We start from the raw sequence: 26668 nt of genomic DNA on the forward strand, positions 1-26668 counted from the left end.
CAGGGATCCTGCTATGGGGATGTCTCCTCATCTAGAAAAGAACACTTTGTCCAGATATACCCCACTCTCCCATTATGATGTTATGGCAAAATATATTATTCTGCTGTTGTCTCTTTTTCTGAGCTGCACCTCTACTGAAATGTTGTGGTTTCAGTACTTAAAGGTAAGGAGCACGGGGCTGTCAAAAGAGAGTGGGTCCCCGAGTTTCTGGAGTGTGATACACACAGCAGAGGGCAATCTCGTCCTTGTTACTGGAGAGATGTGTGAAGGACAGAGTGCTAACGTTAAACTACCAAGACCTGGCTAGAAATTCCTCAGTCAGCCAAAGGCTGGCCCTGTAAATGGGTTGTTCTGGTGTTTCTTCCTCCCAACCTTTCATCAGTATTTTGGATCAGTTCTTGATAGTGTGCATTCAATCTCTTCAGAATTCAATCTCTTCACAAGCTTCTCTTCGCTATCATGAGGGGAAAGAAACAAATTTTGCTCCCCAAACCAAAGAACAACATGGGGAATCTCATCAACAGGCAGTCAGGTCTGTGGCACAAAGGAGGAGTCAGTGAGGAAAGAAGCAGAACTACCTGGCCTGACCACAAGGCTGACACACAGGTGGGACCTAGTCGAAGAAGCATACCAGTTCCAAGAAAAAAAACCAAGAGAAGAGAGGCCTCTCCCTACCAATTCAAATGTGCGGTTCCAGGCATGTTGACTAGAACTTCTTCCAACACAGGGCTTGAACCAGCTGAGCAAGCCCAGGAGTTCACAGGGAGCAACACATCTGGAGGAACTTGTGATGGGCACAAGATGAAATCTTTCTCACTAAATATCTGTTTTGCAATACACACCAAACAGGATTTTGGCACGTCTGCAAAAACTCCCTTAGTTACCACAAAGTGAGCAAATCAGAAAAAAACCAAAAACATGTGGTCTGAAGAGGAAGAAAATGTTTCTTACTTTTGGTCACACGTCTTAAGAGTTCCTTGCAATCATCTTGAGGTTTTGAAGCTTCCCAAGAAAGAGGTTTCGTATTTGAGAGAAAATCTGACTACAGGAAGATGAACAACAGGAACGTGTATTAAAAGCTTCTCACAGGTATGTTGTTTTTCTTGACCCTTAATTAGCATCCCAGCAATATACAGGGAATTATGGGAAGAAATCCTTTCCCAGACTTACACCAAGAGATAGATGGCATTACTCGAGTCTGAGGGATCCAGAAAATGATATTTTTTCTTTAAAGAGATTCATTCAGAAATTCCACCATAGATAATGGTATTACATGGGGGTGGCATAGCATTTATTTTCATATCAGCCAACAAGCTTTGTTCCTCACTAGTTACACCTGTCCACCTATACCCAATAACTTAAGAAGCTCTTAACAATTTTGAACCTGAAGAGATGTCTGTGCCCCCATGTTCATTGCAGCATTATTCACAGCCGCCAGGATATAGAAACAGTCTAAGTGTCCAACCACAGATGAATAGATAAGGAAAATATGGTGTATATGTACAGTGGAATATTATTCAGCCATAAAAATAAGGAAATCTTGCCATTTACAATAACATGGATGGACCTTGAGGACATTATGCTAAGTGAAAGAAATTACACAGAGACGGACAGATTCTGTATAATATTGCTTATATATTGAATCCAACAAAAAACAAATTCCTAGAAACAGATCAGCTTTGCGGTTGCCAGAGGTAGGAGTGATGGTGAGGGAAGGGAGTGAAGGTGGTAAAAACGCACCAACTTCCACTTACAACTTAAATAAGTTCTGGGGATATAATGAACAAAATGATGACTATAGCTAACAGTATAGGTTTGTATATTTAAAAGTTGCTAAGAAAGTCGATCTTAAAAATTCTCATCACAAGGACACATTTTTGTGAGGCGATGGTGATGGATGTTAACTAAACTTATTGTGGTGATCATTTCCAAACATACACATATACCAAATTATTGTGTTGTCACCTTAAGCTTGTACAATGTTATGTGCCAATTATATCTCAATAAAACTAGGGGGAAAAAAGAATTTGGGATTCCATGTACATCCTAAGTTAGGTGCTTCTGTAACTACTGGACAGAATATGTTGTTGAAATTATCACAGTGCTTTTTATTTTTTTATCTTTATTGTTGAATGTATTACAGATGTTCCTCATTTTCCCCCACTGACCCCCTCCTCCCCACTCCTGCCCCCCTCCTGCCTCTTTCCACACTGTTGTCTGTGTCCATTGGTTACATATAAGTTTTTTGGTTTATTTCTTTTCACCCCCCCCAACCCACTTTCCTTTGAGGTTTGTCAGTCTAGCAACCAATTTGTACTTCTTAATCCCTTCACCTTTTTCACACATTCCCCCAACCCCCTCCCATCTGGCAACCAACAAAATGTTCTCTGTATCTATGAGAATGTTTCTGTTCTGCCTGTTCATTTTGTTTGTAGATTCCATTGTCAGTAGATATGTATTCATTGCCATTTTGTTTGTTCATATATTTTATCTTTTTCTTCAAAAAGACCCTTCAATATTTCATATAATAACGGTTTGGTGGTGATGAACTCCTTTAACTTTTTCTTGTCTGGGAAAGTCTTTATATGGCCTTCGATTCTAAATGACAGCTTTGCAGGATAGAGTAATCTTGGTTGCAGGTTCTTGCTTTTCATCACTCTGAATATTTCTTGCCACTCCCTTCTGGCCTGCAAAGTTTCTTTTGAGAAATCAGCTGACAGCCTTATGGGAACTCCCTTGTAGGTAACTAGCTGCCTTTCTCTTGCTGCTTTTAAGATTCTCTCTTTGTCTTGAACCTTTTGCATTTTGATGATGATGCGTCTTGGTGTGGGCCTCTTGGGGTTCATCTTATTTGGGACTCTTGTATGTCTTCCTGGACTTGTATGTCTGTTTCCTTCTCCAAGTTAGGGAATTTTTCTGCCATAATTGTTTCAAATAGGTTTTCGATTTCTTGTTCTCTCTCTTCTCCTTCTGGCACCCCCAAGATACGAATGTTGGCACACTTGTAGTTGTCCCAGAAGCTCCTTACACTATCCTCATTGTTTTGGATTCTTCTTTCTTTTTGCTGTTCTGATTGGGTGTTTTTTGCTTCCTTAGATTCCAAATCGATGGTCTGTTTCTTGGCTTTACCTACTCTACTATTGAATCTGTGTAAATTATTCTTTATTTCAGTTAGTGCTTCCTTCATTTCTGACTGGTCCTTTTTTATGCTCTTAAGGCCCTCCCTAAGTTCGCTGAGGTTCTCACTAAGTTCACTGAGCATCCTTATAAGCAGTATTTTGAACTCAGCATCTGTTAGGTTGCTTATCTCCATTTCGCTTAGTTCTTTTCCTAGGGTTTTGTTCTGTTCTTTCATTTGGGACCTGTTTCTTTGTGTCCTCATTTTGGCTGCCTCCCTGTGTTTGTTTCTGTGTATTACTTAATGAGAGGTATGGGGCTAGCTGAGACCAGATGCTGCTTGTTTGAAAGAATTTAGGAAAAACCTGAAGCAGGTTCGAAGACAGGCCAATCCTATGGTTAAGCAACTGGCAACAGCTTGGGTGGGCCTGAAAGTTGGGTGTGGCGGGGCCTCAGGGAGTCACCAGGGCGGGGCTACCAGTGTGAGCCAGGTTGCTGGAGTCCCAGATATGGCAGCTGTCTGCCGCCCCAGGGAAGGGCTCACCAAAGGAACAAAGGCCTCTGACAGCACGTTTGTCCCCGAGAAAGCCCCCTCTCCAGCCCTCGCTCCAGTGCCAAACAGCTCAGTTCTTCCCTGTATGTCTCTGGCGCCCCTCCAGCTGCCTCCCCTCCAAGCTTAGAGGGAGAGAGTCCGATAAGTCCGTGTGCGGGCCCTTTAAGGAGCTGCCTGGGGCTCCAGCCGCCTCAGCCTCCCTGAGCCTCAGTTCCCGCTGGTTTTCCAGCCAGAAGTGATGGGGATTCTCTTCCTGGCACTGGAACCCTGAGCGGGGCACCTGGTGTGGGACGGGGACCCCTTAGTCCTCAGGAAGGACCTTCCCAGCTGAGGTGTCCTCCTGATTTTTATCCGCCACACGTGGGTGTGGGACCAGCCCGTCCCCTCCGCCCTCCTACCAGTCTGGATGTGGCTGCTGCTTTAATTCCGTAGTTGTAGGACTTCCATTCAGCTTGATTTCAGGCGGTTTTGAATGATGGTTGTTCAGTAGTCTAGTTGTAACTTTGATGTGTATCACAGTGCTTTTTAAAAAAACTGATTTTAGAGAGAGGAAGGGAGAGATGGAAACATGGATGAGAGAGAACATCGACTGGCCGCCTCCTGCTTGCCCCCCACTGGGGATCTGGCCCACAACCTGGGCATGTGCCCTGACCGGGAATCGAACTGGGGACCTCTTGGCGCATGGGGTCGACGCTCAACCACTGAGCCACACCAGCTGGGCTATCACAGTGCTTTAAAAGTTTCTGCTCTCAGTCTAATAAACTCTCTAAGAATGCATGTGCAAGTTTACAGTTAATTTTCATTTTGCTCACTGCAGTGGTTTTTGATTGGGTTTCATCACACCTCAGAAATGCCAGAAATAAGCAGTTGGAAGGAAGGGGTAGAATTCTAGATAGTGCTCTGGGCCACATTATCCACAGTCTATGCAGTAGCCTTGGGGAGCAGGCATCGAGGTCTGTGTTTGTACCACTTGTGCTGAGGTGGCAAGAGCACTGGATTTGAGGTCAAGAGGTCAAGAGGGGTGGATTTGAATCTCAATCATACATACCATTTACTGAGTGCCAAATCATGCTCCCTCCTTTCCTCTTCTGTAGACCTTCACGGAGGTTATGTGACCGGATGGTAAATGTAAAGTGCCAAGCAATTTTGAGGTATCTTTCTAGGCATCAAGTTCCATAGCACCCGTCAGATGAGAGCATGCACTGTGGATCACCTCCTCTCTCATTTCCCCTACCCCCAGCCACATTTTCAAATAACAATACTGTCAAAAAACTTCCAAGAATAGAACTAGAAGGGCTCCTTCTAATTTCAGACAAAACATCATATATTACAAAATAATAATAACAAGCTAGGTACAGTTGAATTCATGGCAAGATTTCACCTGAGACTCTTTGGCAGAGTGCCTCTTCAGACAGCTGTAGGAGTGGCAAACTCCCAGGTTCTGTGTGAGTCCTGAAACCCTGTTTTCTCAAAACCAGAACTTTCCCCCATACCTGCCTGGGAAAGGTCCCTTTTTCCTTGCCTTTGTACAAGCTCAGGAATGCCTTTGAAGGACAGGGGGGTAAATGCAATAGGATCATCAGCCTTGGAAAAGAAACTCAAGAGTTCTCCTGAGACATGGTAGATCCTTGTAAGTGTGACAAGATATGGCTCCTGTTATCAAAGTTAAGCTTACCTACTGCTGGAAAATTATTTGATTTGGGTGCTATCTGCATGGAGACTGGGGGGTCAGAAGCTGTGCAGGAGAACATTTCCATTAGGAAGCTAGTGGCTTGAGGTGTGTGTATGTCACCCTCTGCTTCGCCTGGGTGACCTTGAGAGGGTTGTGAGCTGATTTTTTTTGCAGGGATATGCAGGGTAGAGATCGATTCAATAACTAACTGAGAGTTGGGGCTCGTTCCATCCCCCCCGCAGGTATCCCTTGCAGGGGCACACTGAAGAAGAGGCCATGGCAATTGTTTCACAATGAAGGTCAAACTAAGATAAGCTATGCCAGTTGTTCCTAGTGTGGACCTGAATCAGTGACATCAACATCACCTGGGGAATTGGGGAAAATGCAAATTCTTGGGCTCCTCCTCAGACCAGATGAATCTAAAACTCTGGGAGTCAGGCCCAGCAATTTATGTTTTCAAAAAGCCTTCCAGGTGATTCTGATTCAAGCTCAAACTTGAGAACTACTGGGTTAGGAAGGGCTTTACATCCCTGGCTGCATACTCAAGGCATCCATCCATCCATCCATCCATCCATCCATCCATCCATCCATCCATCCATTTATTTATTTTTACATTTGAAAAGCATTTTTTTTTCTTTTTTATCCTCACCCGAGGACATTTTTCGATATTTTGTTCAGATAGAGTGGGAGGGAGAGAGAGAGAGAGAAAGAAAAACATCAACATGAAAGAGACACATAGAGTGGCTGCCACCCACATGACCCAACCAGGGCCGGGGACAAACTGCAAATGAGGTACGCACCCCTAGCAGGAACCGAACCCGGGTCTCTCCGGACTGCAGGCCAACGCTCTAACCGCTGAGCCAAACTGGCCGGGGCTGAAAAGCATTTTTATTTTATTTTATTGTTGATAGTATTACAAATGTCTCCCATTGCCCTCCTCCACCCAACCCCTGCCCCATCTCAACCCTTCCCCATGTATGTGCATATATGTTCTTTGGTTAATCTCTTCCTGTCCCCTCCAAACCAATCCCTCCTCCTCCTCAAGATCTGGTATTATGTTCCATGCATCTATACCTATACCCCTAGACCTATTTTGTTCATGTGATATTTGTCTTTGTCTAACTGGCTTATTTTGCTTAGCATAATAGTCTCCAGCTCCATCCATGCTGTCTCAAAGAGTAACAGATCCTTCCTTTTTACAGCTGCATAGCATTCCACTGTGTAAATGTACCACAGATTTAAAACAAAACAAAACATTTTTTTCTTTATTGATTTTAGAGAGAGAGGAAGGGAGAGGGAGAGAGAGAAACATCAATGAGAACATTGACTGTGAAGCATCCATTTAAAACACAGATTCTTGAGAGGGGCCTGGGACAGCTATGTTTTTAATCCCTAGGTGATTCTGTTGCTCAGACAGGATTGAGAACCACAAGTTCTTATGGACAAGTTACTGAGGACCATGCTGAGTTTGGGTCATGGGCCTTCCACCCCTCTTCTCTGCATTAAGGGTTAGTTTTACAATTAGATGCATTTCCTGGCTCCGGGCCTGTCTCTGTGATGGAATCGAGGCCTAGGCCGGGAGGGATGTCTGTGTTTCTTGGTAGGAAAGCTGGAGTGTCTCTGCCCATTAGCCTCTTTTGTCCGCCTCCCATCGACGTCTTGAGGAAGCAGTTAGCAGCTCACGGTCCAGAGCCTGGAGAAACGCTCTGCAGAAATAGTGAACGGGGCTGGTGGGGGCTGAAGTACAAGCACCGTAGTCCCTGGATCTTCTCTGTTTCAAACTGGGCATCTCTAGTTTCTTCAGTCCTTTCATCATCCCCAGTTATTCCCGGCTCCACTAATACATGGTCTATGACCTTGGGCCAGGCACTTTTTCTGCTTGCACGTCTTTTTTAAAACAATTTTTTTCTTTTTCATTTTTTTGTCTGTTTATTTCATCATCCAAAGTCAAGTCTCTTTCTGTCACAATTTATCCCCACCTTTACCCTCTTCTGCCTCTCCCCACCCCCACCCCATTCCCTCTGGTAATCACAATACTGTTCTCTGTGCCTGAGTTGCTTTTTATTTTTGCTTAATCCTTTCCCCCTTTTCACCCAGCCCCCAAAACCCCTCCCCGCTGTGAGTTTGTTCTCTGTCTCTATGAGTTTGTTTGTTTTGTTTGTTCCTTTATCTTACTTTTCACATTGCACATGTAAGTGAAATCATATGGTATTTGTCTTTCTCTGACTTACTTCCCTTCTCTTAGTATCCTCTAGGTTCGTCCATGTTACAGATGGCAAGATTTCATTCCTTTTATGGCCAAATCATATTCCATTGTATAGACGTGTCACTTCTTTATCCATTTTCCATTTGAAAGTGCAACTATGCCTATCATCACCCAAACAGCAAAGGCGGCAGGCAGGGCTGGGGGAAGGGTCAGTCGGGGGACCACCTACATTGCCCATCTATATAAAAGGCACCAGACAATGAAACCACCTACATTGCACAGTGAAACATTTTGGGGGGAATATAATTCTGTCTGAATTCATCATTGTTGTCTTGAAAGTGGTTTGCAGGGGGGAAATTCATTCATGTAAATATCGAATCATAGAGCAACCGTGAGATAATGTGAACTTCTGCCTTCAGTTAAGTCAATCTGTTATTTCATCTCGCCTTCTCTTGGTTTCCTGCCATAATAAAAGTATACAGAAACAGGACAGTGTTCATATACACATGGGGAAATGCATGTTGAACACAGGCAAATATGGTTACATTCATTGAAGGTCTATGTGCTGAACATTTTACTTACATCACCATATTTAATCCTTACAGTAACCTTGTGAGATTATGACTGCCTTTTACAGAAAAGACTCACTTTATGTGATCTGACTTCCTGAAGTCTCAGGAAGTGTCAGGCAGACGCAGGGTTTGAATTCAGGTATGTCTGATTTGAGGGAGCTTTTGTTCTTTCATGAAAGAACAAAATGGCTTGCTGTCATTTTCCTCACAGTAGAGCTGTTGTTTAAGATGCCAGCCAGGTCCTGGCTGGTTTGGCTCAGCGGTTGGAGCATCGGACTGCCGACCAGAGAGTCCTGGGTTCAGTTCCCACTAGGGGCACGTACCAAAAAAAAAAAAAATGGGGGGGTGCCAATGGGTTAAAAAGGTAAAATATCTGTAACAAAAAAATAAATAAAAAATTCATTAAAAAAATAAATAAAAAATAAAAAGAAGTAAAAAAAAAAAGAAGCCAGCCAGGCTGAAGTGAGCTCTTATTTTATTGATAGGTTTCGATGCAGGGGATGTATATGATTTGTTTCAGATGACTCACGGAGCTAAGACTAAACCAGGTTTTTCTGTCTGCCAAGCCAGAAAGTACATCTTATGGCCAAAGGATGAAGCAGTCCCTCCTTGCTACAGCAATGCCAACACTGACCAAGAAATCCAGGAAGGAGCTAGGATGTCCCAACTGAAAGGGTTAATAATGTTTTAACAAAATTAAACTCCATTCTGACCAGTTATTCCTGCATGTAAACACCCGAGCAGTTTTCTAAAAAGAAACCCTGGGACTGAAACCCAGAGAAAACATAAAGATAAGGAGTTAATGCTGGCCTTGGAAAACTTGGAGGGACCATAAAAAGAAAGAGATTAGTAATGGCCCTGACCTCTGCTGAAGCAGACTCCTCCCTTACCTCTGAGATAGCTTATATCAGCCCTGGCACCAAAAAGCGGCACCAAGAGAATGTGTTTTTTTGTTTTTTTAATGTAGTTTTTTTTTTTTTTTTGGTAGTTTCTATAGTTTATACAAATATAAGCCAGAAAAGGAAAGAAAAAGCTGAAGCTGGGCTTTTTTTTTTTTTTTTTGGATCTGCCTGCCTGCACCCAGGCGTATGCAATAAAGCCATTTTGCTCTACACTGGCCTTGTGTCGGGGCTGTGATCTCCCACCAGCTCACACCTTGTACCTACCACTGTCTGGGTTCCGAATAGGGCCTTGATGTTGCAGATTGGCAAAAGAACATCCTTCCTTTGGGCTATACTTTGGTCTAGGCTTTTTGAAGCTCCAGCTCTGGAATTCAAAATAGAAATGAACAAAGGGAAGGGGGCAGAAAAGAACAATCATAAATATGTTAAGCAAAGATGTTAGGGCTGTAATAAAGAACAAAAAGGATTTTTTGGGCATAAAGAGTTACAACCCAGGAGACACAGAATCAGGTAGCGACCTAAATTGTGCTCTGGAGAGAATAAAGAAACGCATGGTTTATAAAGGCAAAACCCACGAAGTGTAATTCTTTGGTGCACATGAAGAATTGCTGGCTAGGTTAACCGGGACTGGTGAGTTTCAATATGCAAACCAAGGGGGTGAAAACTACAAGGAAGAGGGCAAATTCCTGTGTGTCCATGGGGCAATTGTGTTCCAGGATGTTTGTGGCTCCCCTTGGAGCTGAGTTTAGCAACATGTATAGCAACTTAATAGCAACTCTGAGAACTGAGGACCGGCAGGTGCACAGGCCCCACTTCCTTAATAGCAGTTTGACTCTATTTCAAGTGACTGTCTTAGCAATGCTTATTCTATTTTATTTTCTCCATTATAAATATATTTATCTTATTTATTTGAAAAGCATTTTAGTTCTTACTCTGTGCCAGCTGCTGGTACTTGACATATATTAACTCATTTAATCTTCAACAACTTCATGTGGTAGGTACTATTATTATCCCCATTTTGCAGATGAAGAAATTGAGACTCTGAGAAATTCAATATTTGCCCAAGGCCACAAAGTGAAGGGCAGAGTCAGGAGATAAGCCTTGGCAGTCTGTTTCCGACTCCATACTTTTAGCCACTGTTCTGTGCTGCCTCTCAAGGCTGCAAGCAGAATTCTAAACCCATGGATTGAGAGTTGGAAAGGACTCTTAAGGACTTTCAGTCCAAACTTCCAACCAATCCAGGAGTCCCCTCTATGCACGCCCTTCCCTGCTTTGCATTTACACTACCTGGAGTTGAGGGTCGGTCTCAAAGGCAGCCCATTCCAACACCGACAACCTACGCTTATTGGGAAGTTTATCTTTAAAGTGAGCTGAAGAACAAAATCAGCTCAGCTTATGCTGCTGAGCCCATATTATGTTTGAACTACTCTGTTCGGTATATACAAAAATAAGGAAGATATGGTCCCGGTCCCTTACAGATTTATTTACTTATTTTATTAAACATTTTTATTTTATCATTATTATTTTTTATCCACGCCTGAGTATATTTTTCCAGTTTTTGTTCAGATAGAGTGGGAGGGAGAGAGAAGAAGAGAGAGAGAGAGAGAGACATCGATGTGAAAGGGACACATCAAGTCGCTGCCTCCCGCACGACCCAACCAGGGCCGGGGCCAAACTAAAACTGAGGCACATGCCCTTAGCGGGAACCGAACATGGGTCTCTCCGGACCGCAGGCCGACGCTCTAACCGCTGAGCCAAACCGGCCAGGGCTTATTAAACATTTTTAATGTTGACATTATTGCAGGAGTCCCCTCCCCCTCTGCCCACCTCCACTCTCCCCCACCTCCCTTCCCCTTGGCCTTTGCAAACCATTGACCATGTCAGTGGGTTATACAAATATGTTCTGGAGCTAAACCCTTCACCTTCTTTATCCAGTCACCCCCCCCCCTCCCCTCGGGCACCGGCCTTACAGATTCCTAAGAGAGACAAGCAAGCATACAGTGGCAGAATGTCGTACATCTTACACTGTAAATACAAAGGTGAGCTTCAGGAGTACAGAAAAAAGTGAAATGAATTGCAAGAATGAGAATTAAGGAAGGCATCACAGAGAATCATAACAACTCGGCTCTACCTACAAGCTTGGGTAAGATGTCATTCAACAAGCACAGCTGAGGCAGAAGCAGGAAAGAAACATCAAGTAAGCACAGAAGTGTTCTTGGCTGACAACAACCAGGTTCCGCTCTGAGTCGTCCTCCTGTCCCCTCAGCTGTTTTGCTTTTTATTTAGTGTTTAAGAGCTTGGGCTCTGGGTTCGGATCCCAGTGCTCCCACCTGTTACCAGGGGCTCACTATGATGTTTGCGGGCCCCAGGTGCTTTTATATTCTGGGCTCCTTCCTCCATTAAAAAACCTACAAAAATAGACCTTACAACTATGTTGGTATACAGGCAAATATATTAATATTATATATTAAAACATTTCCTCCAACCTAAATGTTCGTTTTTTTAATTCTGATTTAGTAAAAGGCAGTAAAACCTTTGTAAAGGCTCCTGAAAGTATTGTGGACAACAGGCCCTGTCCCTACTGTGCCTGATGGATAAATCGGGCCTATTCATTACCTCTATGACCTTGGAGTGCGTACTGAAACCCTCAGAGGCTCAGATTTCTCATCCATAAAATTGCAATAATGCTATAACACATATATCATAGGGTTGTGATAAGGATTAAGTGAGGTCTGGCATGACAAACAATAAATGGCACTAATAAATCTTAGCTATATATATGTAGGATGGCCATATAATTTGTCATCCAAAATGGACTACTTTTGACAGCAGAAGGGGATAATAATTGGATGGGATGACAGCGATTGGCATAAACTGGGACCTAATGGTCACCTTATATATATGACTTGCTTTCCCGATCCTTCACCACGCTAGGCACCCTCCTTTAGATTCCCATCCCATTTTGGCAATGGTGCATTTAAAGTATGGTGAACAGAAGAAATCTAGGTATGGTCTGACCAGGGGAACAATAGTTCATTCATTTTATTTATTTATTTATTTATTTATCCTCACCCGAGGACATTTTTATCTTGAGATAGAGCAGGAGGGAGAGAAGGAGGAAGAGAGAGCCAAACCGACCAGGGCAATAGTTCATTCATTTAATCCAAGATTGTATTAACTGCTTGAGCAGCTCTATTACATGGCTGGCCCATTGAACAAAATCTTTAGTTCTTTATAACTTCTAAAAGATTGCCAACAGTAAGTGTTTTTTTGGCTTATAAACAACAGAGGGCGCTTTTCCAGGTCGCAGACTTCTCTTTGTGTCCTCACATGGTGGAAGGGGTCCAACAGTAAGTATTTTCAAAATCATATCTATAGTCTTTTTTATTTTAATTTTTTTCTCCTCACCTGAGGACATTTTTGCATTTATTTTCAGATAGAGCAGGAGGGAGAGAAGTGGGAAGAGAGAGAGAAACATCTATGTGACAGAGACACATAGACTGGCTGCCTCCGGCATGACCCCAACCAGGGCCGGGGACGAACTGCAACCGAGGTACATGCCCTTAGTGGGAACCGAACCTGGGACTCTCTGGTCCGCGGGCCGACGCTCTAACCGCTGAGCAACTGACCAGGGCTCTATAGTTCTTTTAATATCATAGAATGTTGTTGATCTACGTTTGGAGACTTCAATCCTGTAACATTTAGTTTATTCTTATATTAGTTTAATTCCATGTAGCATAACTAACTTGTGCACATGAATCCATCCACCTGTCTGTAAATTATTGCTCAAGGGTAGGGACCATGACCTCCACATCTTGTTTAGGTAAGCATCGCCTAGCACAGTAGCTGAAACAAAGTAGGCACTCAACAAATGTGTATGAAATAAAGTCACTGACAAATGCATGAATTTAAAACAGCTATATATTTTCTTCTTTTTTTTTGGTGGTGGTACGTGCCCCTAGTGGGAACCAAACCCGGGACTCTCTGGTCTGCAGGCCGATGCTCAACCACTGAGCCAAACTGGCCAGGGTAACAGCTATATATTTTCTGAGCAATACCTCAACTACCTTGGCTTTCAGCTAGCTATATTTATTCTACCCTCCCCCCAACTTGGAAATGTTTTGTTGTTGTTTTAACTTGGAAGCTATAAATAAAATATAGTTGAGTAGTCTGGGTTACGTTCTGTTATCTCATGCACGTTATCTCATATCCAGAGTGACCAGCTGTGGCAGCATGCTGCAGCTCCATTAACGCCGGTCATGTATGCCGCCTCTTTCACTCTCAAAAGTGTCATCATGATTTGACTGAGAAATTATCTATGGTCATCCTTCTATTTTTCAATTTTTTTTTCTTTATTGATTTGAGAGAGAGAGGAAAGGAGAGGGAGAGAGAGATAGAAACATGGATGAGAGAGAACATCGATTGGCCACCTCCTGCATGCCCCCCACTGGGGATCAGGCCCACAACTGGGCATGTGCCCTGACCAGGAATCGAACCGGTGACCTCTTGGTGCATGGGTCGATGCTCAACCACTGAGCCACACCAGCTGGGCTCTATTTTTTAAGGCCAGCTTAGCAATAAAGGTCAGTGGGTTGTATCTGGAGCTAACATCAGCAGACGATCCCAGGATGGATTAAGCTTTTTTTGTTTTTTTTGTTTTTTAATCCTCACTCGAGGATATTTTTTCCATTTTTTTGTACAGATAGAGTGGGAGGGAGAGAGAGGAAGGGAGAGAGAGAGAGAAACATCGACGTGAAGGGACACATCGAGTGGCTGCCACCCGCACGACCAACCAAGGCCGGGGACAAACTGCAACCGAGGTACGTGCCCTTAGCGGGAACCGAACCTGGGTCTCTCCGGACCGCAGGCCAACGCTCTAACCGCTGAGCCAAACTGGCCAGGGCTGGATTAAGCTTTAAAGCAACAAAATCTCTGTTAGGAAAGGAGCAGACAGGTGGCAGTCTAAGCACCTCTTAGTGGGATTTGCGGGCCCATCATTCTCAAGCTGGGTTTTCCAGCCTCATCCACAGAAGTCAAGGGCGGTGGTAGCCTATGCCCTGTTCTGCCTGAGTAACACTTCAACTCCTCACTTTGCCACCTAAGAGCAGCTGGCCTAGCTCCTGGGATGGGAAGAGCCTCATCTGCTTTGAAAGCCCCCTAGTGACTGGGAACTAAGTAAATGGCAGCGCTCAGGATCAGCCTCTTGCGTAACCTTGCTGTTTAAAGTCCAGCCTTTCCGATATTAATGAGGTACAGCTCCCCTGCCCAACTCCCACCCCACCCCCACCTTCATGTCCAACCCCACCAAGCACTGGTTTTGGTTGTGCAAATGAAACGGTGCCTCAGTGAACTACACAGTAGTTTTCAGTTCCCCTCTTGAATTTTGTTGAAATGGCCCAGGAATTTAGACACGATCAAGAGGAACTCTGCAACCGCCTCAGCAATACAGAATATTTCTCCCCTGCCCTCTCCTCCTGTCTCCCCGGCTGCTCAGTTCAGGTCCGCTTTCCTCCAGGAGCACCAGGAACTCCAGCTGCTGGATAACCAGCCCGGTAGCTCGGCACTCAGCATACACCTTTTGGCCTGAGTAATTTGGTGGATATTGGGCCACTCATTGAATTCTAGATTACAAATGAGGAAACTGAGGCTAAAATAAGTATATAACTTGAGCATAGCTGGTAAGTGAGAGAGCTGGGATTTAAAGCTAGGTTTTGCAAAGCTGAGCCTACTTCAGCTTTGGTCAGCCCAAGAATTTCCCCTTTTCCTTACTTTCAGGAATGGGATGGCTGATAACAGGATCAGGTGCTCTGTGTAGGAATTTTGGCCGGGTTTCAGAGAACGCAAACACGTCAAGCTTGTTAGGGTCCAGGCAACGTGCAACCAGTCAGCAATGCTGCCTGCTGAGAGATGCAATGGTGGGTGACTTGTGTCAGGCCTGTACAGACTTCATGCAGAGTCAAAACACAAGTCCAACTTCAAAATCCTTTTGTTATAGAGAACCTTTTCTGTTGACTTTCTTAAAGGGGTAGTGCAGGGTTTTACAGAGCAAATCAAACAGAAAAGCTTCATAAAATTCCGCTTCTCTTCTCCATTTCGTTAAAGTCTGCAGAGCCACAGTTCAAATCTCTGTCCTCTACCCCCACCCCAGACCCCATTCTCACTCTCTTTCTTTCTCACTCCATGCTGCCCTCTCTCTCTCTCTTTTTTATCCTCACCCGAGGATATTTTTGCATCTATCTTCAGATAGAGCAGGAGGGAGAAAAGGAGGAATACATAGAGAGAAACATCGATGTGAGAGACACATAGAGTGGTTGCCACCCACACGACCCCAACCAGGGCCGGGGACAAACTGCAACCGAGGTACGTGCCCTTAGCAGGAACTGAACCCGGGTCTCTCTGGACCATGAGCCATTGCTCTAACCACTGAGCAACCGGCCAGGGCTCTCTTTATTGATTTTTAGAGAGAAAGAGGAAGTGAGAGGGAGAGAGAGAGAAAGAAACATTGATGAGAGAGAACATCGACTGGCTGCCTCCCAGATGCCCCCCACTGGGGATTGGACCCACAACCTGGGCATGTGCCCTGACCGGGAATCGACCCGCCAACCTCTTGGTGCATGGGTTGACACTCAACCACTGAGCCACACCAGCCTGGCTCTACACATTTTATTTTTATGATAGTGTTTTGATTGTAGAGAAAACATATTAAGGAACCTGGAATCAGATGCTGAGCCTTTGCATGCTTTCACTATGGCAAGCTTTACTACCCGAGAGTAAAGCTTTAGGCTTGGCGCTCTCTAAAAAAGGTGAACTGGCCCTGGCTAGTTTGGCTCAGCGGTTAGAGTGTCAGCCTGTGGACCAGAGAGTCCCAAGTTCGGTTCCCGCTAACGGCACGTACCTTGGTTGCAGTTTCTCCCTGGCCCTGGTTGGGGTTGTGTGGGTGGCAACCACTCGATGTGTCTCTCTCACATCGATGTTTCTCTCTCTCTTCCTCCGTCTCTACCCCCCCCACCCCATGCTCTATCTGAAGATAAATGCAAAAATGTCCTCGGGTGAGAATTTAAAAAAAAGGTGAACTGATGACAAACTTGTAAACTAGACTAGGATGTAGTCTGCTGTAAAAATTCTTATTTCTTCACAATCCTTGCCTTGTTTAGGATGCTATAACCAGAAGTGTTTTTGGCCTCGTGTCCTACTCAAGGCCTTTTAAAGGCTCTGTGCGTTCCACTCCCGCGGCAGGCCTAAAATCAAGCTGCAAAAACCAGCGCTGTTTGGGTCTTTGCACAGATTTCCCCCTAGTCTCTCTTTTGACCCTCTGCTCTCTGTTCTCATCTCCCCAGGTTGCTAAACTTAGTTCCACGCTTGCTTCTAGAAGCCCCGGCTGGTGTGGCTCAGTGGTTGAGCGTCAACCCATGCACCAAGAGGTCACCGGTTCGATTCCTGGTCAGGGCACATGCCCAGGTTGTGGGCCTGGTCCCCAGTGGGGGGCATGCAGGAGGCGGCCAATTGATGTTCTCACCCATTGATGTTTCTGTCTCTCTCTCCCTCTCCCTTCCTCTGTCTCTCTAATATATCAATAAAGGAAAAAAATTAAATAAAAAAAAGTTCCTCTAACAAACAGGGATAGATTTGAGGGGTCATATCGCTATCTCTTGTCATCTCCGAGAGCAGAGAACACATTAACTTGGCATTGCTGTCTTGTTCTACCCAGTTTTTCTCAACCACCCAACACTTATGCAAGACATACTTATTTATATTACTACTTCTGCTTCCTCTTCTGCTCTCTTCCTCTTTCTCCTATTCACTTTCACAATGAAATCGCTCCTCCTTGGATCCATTGTTTTTCTTGTTGCCTAACAAAGTCAAAATGCCTTAAAGTATTGAGTCAATCTATTCATCTCAGTCATTACGCAAGTTGGCTGTCTTAAAATTCAAATTCAAATTATCATTAGAGTATTGCCTTTTCATTTTATCTGTCATGGACATGAATAAAAGGTGTAAGCATAGCCCTGGCTGGTGTGGTTCAGTGGTTAGCCCACAGACCAAAGAGTTGTGGGTTCAGTTCCGGTCAAGGGCACATACCTCAGTTGCAGTTTGATCCCCAGTCCTGGTCAGGGTCGTGTGGGAAGCAACCAGTCCATGTGTCTCTCTTACATCAGTGTTTCTCTCTCTCTTTCCCTCCCTCCCTCCTTCCCACTCTATCTGAAAATCAATGGAAAAATATCCTCAGATGAGGATTAAAAACAAACAAGCAAACAAAAACTAATAAGAGAGTTCAGGAAGCTTTCTATATTTATGATCAACAATAACAAAAAATTCAAAATTTATGGCACCCTTGCTATACCTAACTAGAAAATTAAATATAAAAAAATAACACATCCCTTAAAATAATAACATCCAAACGTTTCTAGGAAACAACTTAACACAGAAAGCACAAAATTTTACAAAGAATATTTTAAAATTATTTAAAAATATAAAGGAAGTTTTGACTAAACAAAGATAAACCATGTCCATATTTGGGGTGATTTACCATGATAAGATTAACTTGCAAATTCAATGCAGTCCCAAATCACATTCCAGCAACACTTTAGGGGAAAGTTGGTAGACTTACAATTATAATGGAAACATTTTCATGAATTGCTAATCTCTTTAAAAATCAACTTGAGTTGCCCAGCCAGTGTGGCTTAGTGGATTGATTGTCATCCCATGGACTGAGAGATCCCAGTTCAATTCTTTGTCAGGGCACATGCTTGGGTTTTGGACCCTATCCCCAGTAGGGGGCGTGCAGGAGGCAGCCAATTGATGTTTCTCTCTCACATCCATGTTTCTGTCTCTCTCCCTCCCTCCTCTCTCTCTAAAAATCAATTAAAACATTTTAAAAAAATCAACTTGAGAAAGAAGGGCAAAGACAAAGGATTCACCCTGTTAGATATTAAGATATACTTTATAGCCATTGCAATAAAATGGCATGGTACCCTTGTAGGAACTGATAAGTAGATAAAGGAACAGAAAAGAGAGGTCAGCAATATACAGATGATGTATTATAGAATTGTAAACTTGAAACCTAAATAATTTTATTAATGATTGTCACCACAATAAATTTAATTTAAAAAGAAAAATAAATAAAACAATGGTGTCTCAGGGAAAAAAGAGAGGCCAGAAATACATTCAAGTATATATGGTAACTTTCTTTATGATAAAGATGCCCCTCAAAGCATTAGAAAAGCAACAGATTGTGTTTAAAAAAATTTTTTTTGTTAATCCTCACCTGAGGATATTTTTTCCATTGATTTTTAGAGAGTGTGAAAGAGAGGTAGAGAGGGGGAGAGAGAGAGAGAGAAACATTGATGTGAGAGACAAACATTGATTGGTTGCCTCCCACATGCACCCAGACTGGGGCCGGGGATCAAACCTGCAGTCCAGGTATGTGCCCTTGATTGAGAATCGAACCTGTGACCCTTCAGTGTGGGGGCCAATACTCTAACCACTGAGCACACTGGCCAGATTGTTTATTATTATTTTATTTTAATCCTCATCCGAGGATATTTTTTTCTATTGAGTTTTAGGAGGTGGAGGGTAGAGACGGAGGAAGAGAGAGAGAGAAACATTGACGTGAGAGAGACACATCAACTGGTTGCCTTCCTGTATGCACCCTAACTGGGGCCTGGGAACAAACCTGTAACCAAGGTATGTGCCCTTGACCAGAAATTGAACCCACAACCCTTTGGTGTAGGGGCTAATGCTTTAACTGTTGTAGACCAAAGAGACAGACCAGACTCAGAACTGGGTTCAAATTAAAAGAGCTTTATTAGCTGCGCGGCAACTGTCCCATCCTACACAGAGGAGGGAGCAGCCCCGAGCTCAGGGGGAGGGTTGCTTATATAGTTGTCTTAGCCCCTGTTAAGGAATTTGGGTTAAGGGTATGCGAGCAAGCAAGCACTTACAGAAGCAGATATTTGCAGTTAGCTGTTATGCCTGAGGGAACAATCAGTTTCTGTGTACACAAAGCAATGGTTATCTATACAATGCAGTGGTTATCTGTTAGCAGCTAGTTCTTGCCATTCCCTTAAAATCCAGGGGGCAAGGTCATGTGTTTGTCCTTTACATAACCCCTGAGCCACACCAGCCAGGGCCAACAGATTATTTTTTGGTTTATAGTGAGCTACTTTGCTAATTGAAGATTATAGCTGGATCCCTACCTTACACAATGTACAAAAGTGAGATTTTAGATGGATTAGACATAAATGGAAGAGGTAAAGCTAAATGTACAGCACTTAATGTAATCTAAGGAGGCAAACAATTATTTTTAATCTTCACTTGAGGATATTTTTCCATTTATCTTCAGATAGAGTGGGAGGGAGAAAGAGAGAAACATTGATGTGAGAGAGGCACATCAGTTGGTGGCTTCCTGCACAACCCTGACCAGGGCTGCAGGCTGAACTGAAACCGAGGTACATGCCCTTGGTGGGAAATGAACCCATGACTCTTAGGTCTGCAGGCCAACGCTTGGACCGCTGAGCCAAACTGGCCAGGGCAGGAGGCAATTTTTAAAAACAGGAATCCTGCCCTGGCCGGTTTTGCTCAGTGGTTAGAGCGTCGGCCTGTGGTCCTGAGAGACCCGGGTTCGGTTCCCGCTAAGGGCATGTACCTCGGTTGCAGTTTGTCCCCGGCCCTGGCTGGTCGTGCGGGTGGCAGCCACTCGATGTGTCCCTTTCACATCGATGTCTCTCTCTCTCTCTCTCTCTCCCCCCCTCCCACTCTATCTGAGCAAAAAATGGAGAAAATGTCCTCGGGTGAGGATAAAAAAAAAAGTCACGTTTTGTGATTATGTTACAGGTGGAAGTGGGCAGTGCCTTTCGCTACTGGGTGCTGGGGGTCGGGTTCTTATGATATTTTGAGAAAAATAATTTTCTAAGACTTGCATGGGCAAATGAGTGATTTTTATTTGCACCGAGTTACATTCCTCAGTTTCAGAAGTCCCAGTTCCCTTACACCAGTCCTGGAAGAAGTGCAGCTGGGGATTTAGCAGAGCTAGAAGCAAAGCCAGTGTCCAAACTTCTTGTTCCATGGCGGGCTTAAGTAAGGCTAGTGCCAGTCCACCAGTCCATTGTGGGGGGCAGGGTCCACACGGCTGTGGGCCATGTGGGCGAACGCAGGGGAAGGTGCCCCCTGCAACAAGAGAGCCAGGAGCGCAGGCAAGCGAGAGAGCAAGAGGATGGAACTCCTTTGCTCAGGAGTTTAAATATCCAATCTTCCCATACTTACAGTGACCATACCTATTTTGGCAATGACCCATTCCCAGGTGTGACTGACAGGCAACCACCCTCCCCTACGTCACCCATACTTTACTGGGCATGCGTTTAAATTGCAGCTTCCCTTGTTCATTTATAACCGGGTTAGTTACGATGGTATCATTTCTGTTCATTATAATACAGTGGTGATTGTCATTGTACCAACACAAAAGATTCACATTTGATTAGATATATGTTTCTATAATGGATGCTTGTTTTGTGATTCTTAAAACAATTTTTTTTATCCTCACCCAAGAACATTTTTTTGTTTTGTTTTGTTTTGTTTTGTTTTTTATCCTCACCCGAGGACATTTTCTACATTTTTTGTTCAGCTAGAGCGGGAGGGAGAGAGGGGAAGGGAGAGAGAGAGAGAAATATCAATGTGAAAGGGACACATCGAGTGGCTGCCACCCGCACGACCAACCAGGGCCGGGGACAAACTGCAACCGAGGTACGTGCCCTTAGCGGGAACCGAACCCGGGTCTCTGTGTACCGCAGGCCGATGCTCCAACCGCTGAGCCAAACCGGCCAGGGCCCAAGGACATTTTTTTACATTTATCTTCAGATAGAGTGGGAGGGAGAGAGGGAGAAAGAGACAGGGAGAAACATTGACGTGAGAGAGATACATGGAGTGGCTGCCACCCACACAACCCCAACTGGGGCCAGGGACAAACTGCAACCAAGGTATGTGCCCTTAGTGGAACCGAACCCGGGACTCTCTGGTCCACAGGCCGATGCTCTAACTGCTGAGCCAAACCCACTAGGGCTTTTGGTTCTTTAAAAAAAAAATTTCTTTCCTTTATTGATTTTACAGAGAGAGGAAGTGAGAGGGAGAGAGAGATAGAAACATCAATGAGAACATCCATTGGCTGCCTCTTGCACACCCCCCACTGGGGATCGGGCCCACAACCTGGGCATGTGTCCTCACCGGGAATCGAACCAGTGACCTCTTGGTGCATGGGTCGACGCTCAACCACTGAGCCACACTGGTCGGACTGTTTTGTGATTCTTAGAGTTACAAATAAGAGTGCTAGAAAATTTCATATATTTCTGTGGGTGTATGGAAATGCATATATACAAAAGAAGAAAACAACCTAATGCAACTATACTATTTTCTTCCTCTGTGACTAGCAGTGTTGTTGAAACAAGAGCTAGGAGAGCAATACGAAGGTGTGCTGGTGTTGGTCTAGAGTTAAGGCGAAAAGAAGGGAATGGCCTTCCATTGCACTCCACAGTGTACCAGGCATCAAGCTAGGCACTTTAACTCGTGTTGTTGAATCTGTACAACATTATGAGGGAATAGGTATTATTATCCCATTGCATGGATAAGGAAAGAGGTTCAGAGGGGTTAAATAATTTGTCAAAGGCACAGGATTGGATCTCCGTTCTGTTTGAGCTGGTGCTGTTTTTACTCCATTACCGTGAGTGACTGTGGGAACGGGTTGAGACTGTGGGAACAGGCTGAGACTGTGAGGCAAGGCTGGGGAGAACTTGGTCAGCACACATCAGAAAGTGAACTGACAGAGCTAAATTTACTGTAGTTATGATTTTTTCTGATGACCAGGAATACCATATGCTAACAACAAGTTTAGTTGTCTGAGAGATGTAAATGCAAATTGTGGGGAACCAAGTGGCTTTAAAGCAAGGACTCTGTATTCTCTTTATTCATTCACGTAAGATAGAGGTGAGCTGTAAACTTCATAAACATTGTTGTCCACCCCCCCATCATGGATGATTCTTTTAACTGCACTGAGATCCATAGAACCCAAAGTGCATCACCAGTGGTGAAATTTCAGGTATCGGCCCAGACAGCAAGGGAGGTGTTTTATTGTGCAGGGGTGAGAGGAGGGTTGGGAATGTCTTCATTCTCTAAATTAAATAAAATACACAATTGCCTTCTCTTCTTCCATGTGCTAACAATTTTCCTTATAGGAGAAATAACACTGGTCTTTGCTGATACACATGGAGGTTGCTTTAGAAATGGATGTGTTTTGGAAGTTAACTTTGGGAGACTTTTTTTTTGTTTTTTGTGTTTTTTTTTTTAAGCAGCTATGATATACTAAAAGAGAAATTTAAACTTAACTTTCTTTTTTTTTTCTTTGCAGCAAAGTAACATGGAAGGATCATTTCTTCAAAAATGAGCATGATGCATGTGAAGGGATTTTTTTTCTAATGGTATCTCTGAATCCTGGGGCTGACAAGATGGGCTTGGGGAACCTCCTGCCTCCTCAGTGGCTCTGGCTCATTTTAATTGCATTTTCTCTGCTGTCTTTGGCAGATACATATGGATTCAGTAAATGTACACAGTATGAATTAGACATTCATCATGTTTTCTGCATCCGGAAGGACATCACCAACTTGACCGATGCCATTTATGACCTTCCTGGATACACTACTCACCTCAACCTGACACAAAACAAAATTGAAGTCCTTCCTCCCTACAGCTTCACTACTTTGTCTGCTCTGGTAGACTTGCGACTGGAGTGGAATTCCATTTGGAAGATTGAGGAGAGGGCCTTTTGGGGACTTGAAAATCTGACCTTTTTGAACTTAGTAGAAAATAAGATTCAAAGTGTGAACAACTCCTTTGAGGGCCTATCCAACTTGGAGACTTTGCTCCTGAGCCATAATCAAATTACCAATATTCACAAAAATGCCTTTGTCCCTCTTTTCAAATTGAAACACTTAAGCTTATCTAGAAACTTTATTACCAATTTTTCCAATATTCTTGAAGCAATCCAGCATCTTCCACGCTTGGAATACCTTGATCTTACTAACAACAGCATCATCTCCTTGGATCACAGTCCCAGGTCATTGGTCTCTCTGTCTCAGCTGAGCCTGCAGGGGAACAAGCTAATGGAATTAAATTTCTCTGCTTTGTCACTGCCTAATCTGACCACTCTGAATGTCTCTCAGAATAGCCATGGAGTCATCCAGAATGTGGCTCTGGAAACTCTACCCAATCTGAGGAGCTTGAATCTGAGCGGTACCTTGGTAAAACTAGAGATGCTTCCAGCCAAGCACTTACAGAATCTAAGGGAAATGGATCTTAGTGACCGGGAGTTTAGAGCTGGTCATTTCAACTTGAGCAGAGTGTGTCACCTCCTGAGACACTTGCCCATATTAGAGGTTTTGGTTTTTAGGAAAAAGGCCACTGATGCAGGGGACATAAAGCACCTTGCCAACTGTACCAGGCTTTTGTTCCTTGACCTGAGCCAAAACGATAATCTGGTTCACCTCAATGACAGTGAGTTCAATGCTATGCCCAGCCTCCAAAGGCTGAATCTAAATAAGTGCAGACTTTCCTTTGTCAGCAATCAGACCTGGAGTACCCTCCAGAACTTGACAGCCCTAGATCTGAGCCATAACAGGTTTAAAAGTTTTCCGGATTTTGCATTTTCGCCATTGAAGGACCTACAATCTCTCTTCCTCTCTAGAAATCCCATCACAGAACTCAATGACATGGCCTTCTATGGGCTGTACTCTTTGAAGGAGCTCAACTTGGCTGGGTGCTGGATAGTGAAAATTGACAAATACTCCTTTTCTCAGCTTCCAAATTTGGAGAGTTTAAATCTTGAAGACAACAATATTAAGACTCTAAAACGCAGAACTTTTCAGTTTCTGAAGAAACTCCAAGTTCTGATTCTCTCCCGGAACCGCCTAAGTATTATAGAAACGAATGCATTTTCTGGCCTTACTTACCTCTGTTACCTTGACCTGGCATACAATATCTTGTCAAGTTTTCGGGCTGGTCTTTTCACTGGCCTTGAAAATCTAGAAGTTTTGGATCTCAGTTTTAATAAAATAACATATGAAACCACCAGGACCTTGCAATTTCCTCCATTTATGAACCTCAAGTCTTTGAAACAACTCAACCTAGAAGGACAAATGCATGGGATTCAGGTTGTTCCAACCAACTTTTTCCAAGGGCTGAATGGCTTGCAGGAGCTATTCCTGGGCAAAAATTCCATGGTATTCTTAGACCATCTCCAATTTGACTCCCTTACTAATCTCACAAAGTTGGATATCTCAGGAACAAAATCTGGAGACCGAAGTCTCTTTTTAAATACTTCCTTATTCCATAAACTCAAAAGACTAAAAATGCTGCGCCTGGAAAACAACAACATGGAGTCACTGGTTCCTGGCATGTTCTCTGGCTTAGAAAGTCTTCAGGTCTTCTCTTTAAGATTCAACAACCTACAAGTCATTAATCAAAGTCATCTGGGGAACCTGAAGTCTCTGATGTTCTTTGATATCTATGGGAACAAACTTCAGTGCAACTGTGACAATGTGTGGCTCAAGAACTGGTCAATAAACACAGCAAAAGTTCATATCCCTTACCTCCGGAGCTATCACTGTCAGCAGCCAAATACTCAGAATATGTTGATAGATTTTGATGATGCTATGTGTAATTTTGACCTGGGACAGGTTTACTTCTTCTGCTCCTTCAGTCTCGTCCTCACAACCATGGTCGTCTCCTGGTTCAGTGCCCAGATAACTTCATCTCTAAGGTATGGGCTCTACATATTTCGAGCCTGGTGCCTAGCCAAGTGGCATAGGACAGAGAAGCAGTTCATCTATGATGCCTTTGTCTCTTTCAACACCACTGATGAACAGTGGGTGTATGAAGAGCTTGTTCCAGCCCTAGAGGAAGGTGGTCAGCCCACCTTTAAGCTCTGTCTTCACCACCGGGACTTTGAACCAGGTATAGATATCTTTGAGAACATTCAGAATGCCATCAACACCAGCCGGAAAACTTTGTGTGTGGTCAGTAACCACTACCTGCACAGTGAATGGTGCCGCCTTGAAGTACAGCTGGCCAGCATCAAGATGTTCTATGAGCATGAGGATGTTATCATCTTGATCTTCCTGGAAGAGATCCCAAACTATAAGTTATCCAGCTACCACCGACTCAGGAAACTTGTGAACAGGCAGACATTTATCACCTGGCCAGACAGTGTCCATGAAAGGCCACTGTTCTGGGCTCGTATTAGAAACGCACTGGGTAACAAATCTGTGGAGAAAGACGCTGCACATCTCACTGTGATTGAATGACAGGAGTTTTGTGACCTTAAATCCAATGTTGCCCAAGGTATGTATAGGCTAAGAGTGTGACCGAATGTACTTGTTCTGCAGGAAAAAGCTCCTGACCATCAGACCCAGGATCATTTGGTTCACGTCCATTGGGCACTAGGAAGAGCGAAGGGGACTGCTTGAAGAATCGTCAGGAAGTGTCCCCACTCTAGGGGATTGGATATCTGGAAAGTATATCTGTTTTATTAAAGGGAAGACTTGGGAGACAAGTCACCTGAAAGTCTGAGGATCAGGAGAGCCCTAATATGTGCTTGAGAAAATTGCTCAACTAGTTTCTCCAAATCAGTTCCTGTCAAGATAGATCAAACTCTACTCCTTCTAAGAACCTGTAACAACAGAAACACCATATACAGAGATCAATAAAAACCAAAGAAAATATTTTGGTGTATTCTTTGTTAGAGCATAAGATTCCAAAGGTCAGATGTTTTTTTCTGCTTAAGTCAGAGGCCAAGAGTTAAGAGAATCCTACTTGGGATCCATCAATTTACTTCATGGGAAGCAACCTTGATGAACCAGCAGTGCAATAATGGCTGCAGAAACTATCACCCAGCTTTGATAAAACAGACTTCATACAGCAATTTCTGGCAGGGGTGGAGACTCTAGTGACTTCATGCTTCAGGCAGCAAACACATACCAGTGTTCTGGAGCAGGCAATGATTACTGGAAGCAACACTCAGTTTAGGGTCCATGGCTGTTGTATTAGGTAAAAGTGCTACAAATTCCTGTAGGAAGGAATTTCCTAGAAGAAAAGTGCTACAGCCTGGCCAGCGTGGCTCAGTGGTTGAGCATCGACTAAGAGGTCGCCAGTTTGATTCCCGGTCAGGGCGCATGCCCAGGTTGTGGGCCAAATCCCCAGTGGGGGGCATGCAGGAGGCAGCCAATCGATGTTCTCTCTCATCGATGTTTCTCTCTCTCTCTCCCTCTCCCTTTCTGTCTCTCTGAAAATGAATAAAGAAAAAAAAATTTTAAAAAAACGCTACAAATTCCTGGAGCTCGAGGGATCATAGAGACCCAAAGAAGATCAACCTATAGTAAGAAATCTTTTTCTGATTTCTCTCCACAAGGATTTGGTCTTTAGTTGCTGGCTTCCTTCTGCAGTCTTCCCTTTATCCCTAAGACTCTGGGAAGTTTGTGTTGAGGAAAAGACCCTGAAGGGCAGAGTTTCAGTGGCTGGGGTAGCCAAAGGTTTACTTCAGTGGACCCTAGCCAGGCCTCTTTGTAACCTAAATGAAGAGAGGTTGGCATGTTTTGGACATGACTTTTC

General features: G+C 43.9%; 1 protein-coding gene across 1 annotated transcript; it reads left to right on the plus strand.

Annotated features, from left to right (window-relative positions):
- The first annotated feature begins 969 nt into the window (after positions 1–969).
- Positions 970–25769, plus strand: LOC118636467 (toll-like receptor 13). Its single transcript, XM_036271569.1, has 2 exons — positions 970–1089; positions 22416–25769. The coding sequence occupies exon 2, from the start codon at positions 22483–22485 to the stop codon at positions 25363–25365; it is 2883 nt and encodes a 960-aa protein (XP_036127462.1). The 5' UTR covers positions 970–1089; positions 22416–22482; the 3' UTR covers positions 25366–25769.
- Positions 25770–26668: the final 899 nt, after the last annotated feature.

Source organism: Molossus molossus, unplaced genomic scaffold (genome assembly GCF_014108415.1).
Source record: "Molossus molossus isolate mMolMol1 unplaced genomic scaffold, mMolMol1.p scaffold_m16_p_2, whole genome shotgun sequence".
NCBI lineage: Eukaryota > Metazoa > Chordata > Mammalia > Chiroptera > Molossidae > Molossus > Molossus molossus.

Coding starts and splice junctions, on each gene's coding strand:
- LOC118636467 (XM_036271569.1), top strand. CDS start 22,483: ATGGTATCTCTGAATCCTGGGGCTGACAAGATGGGCTTGGGGAACCTC.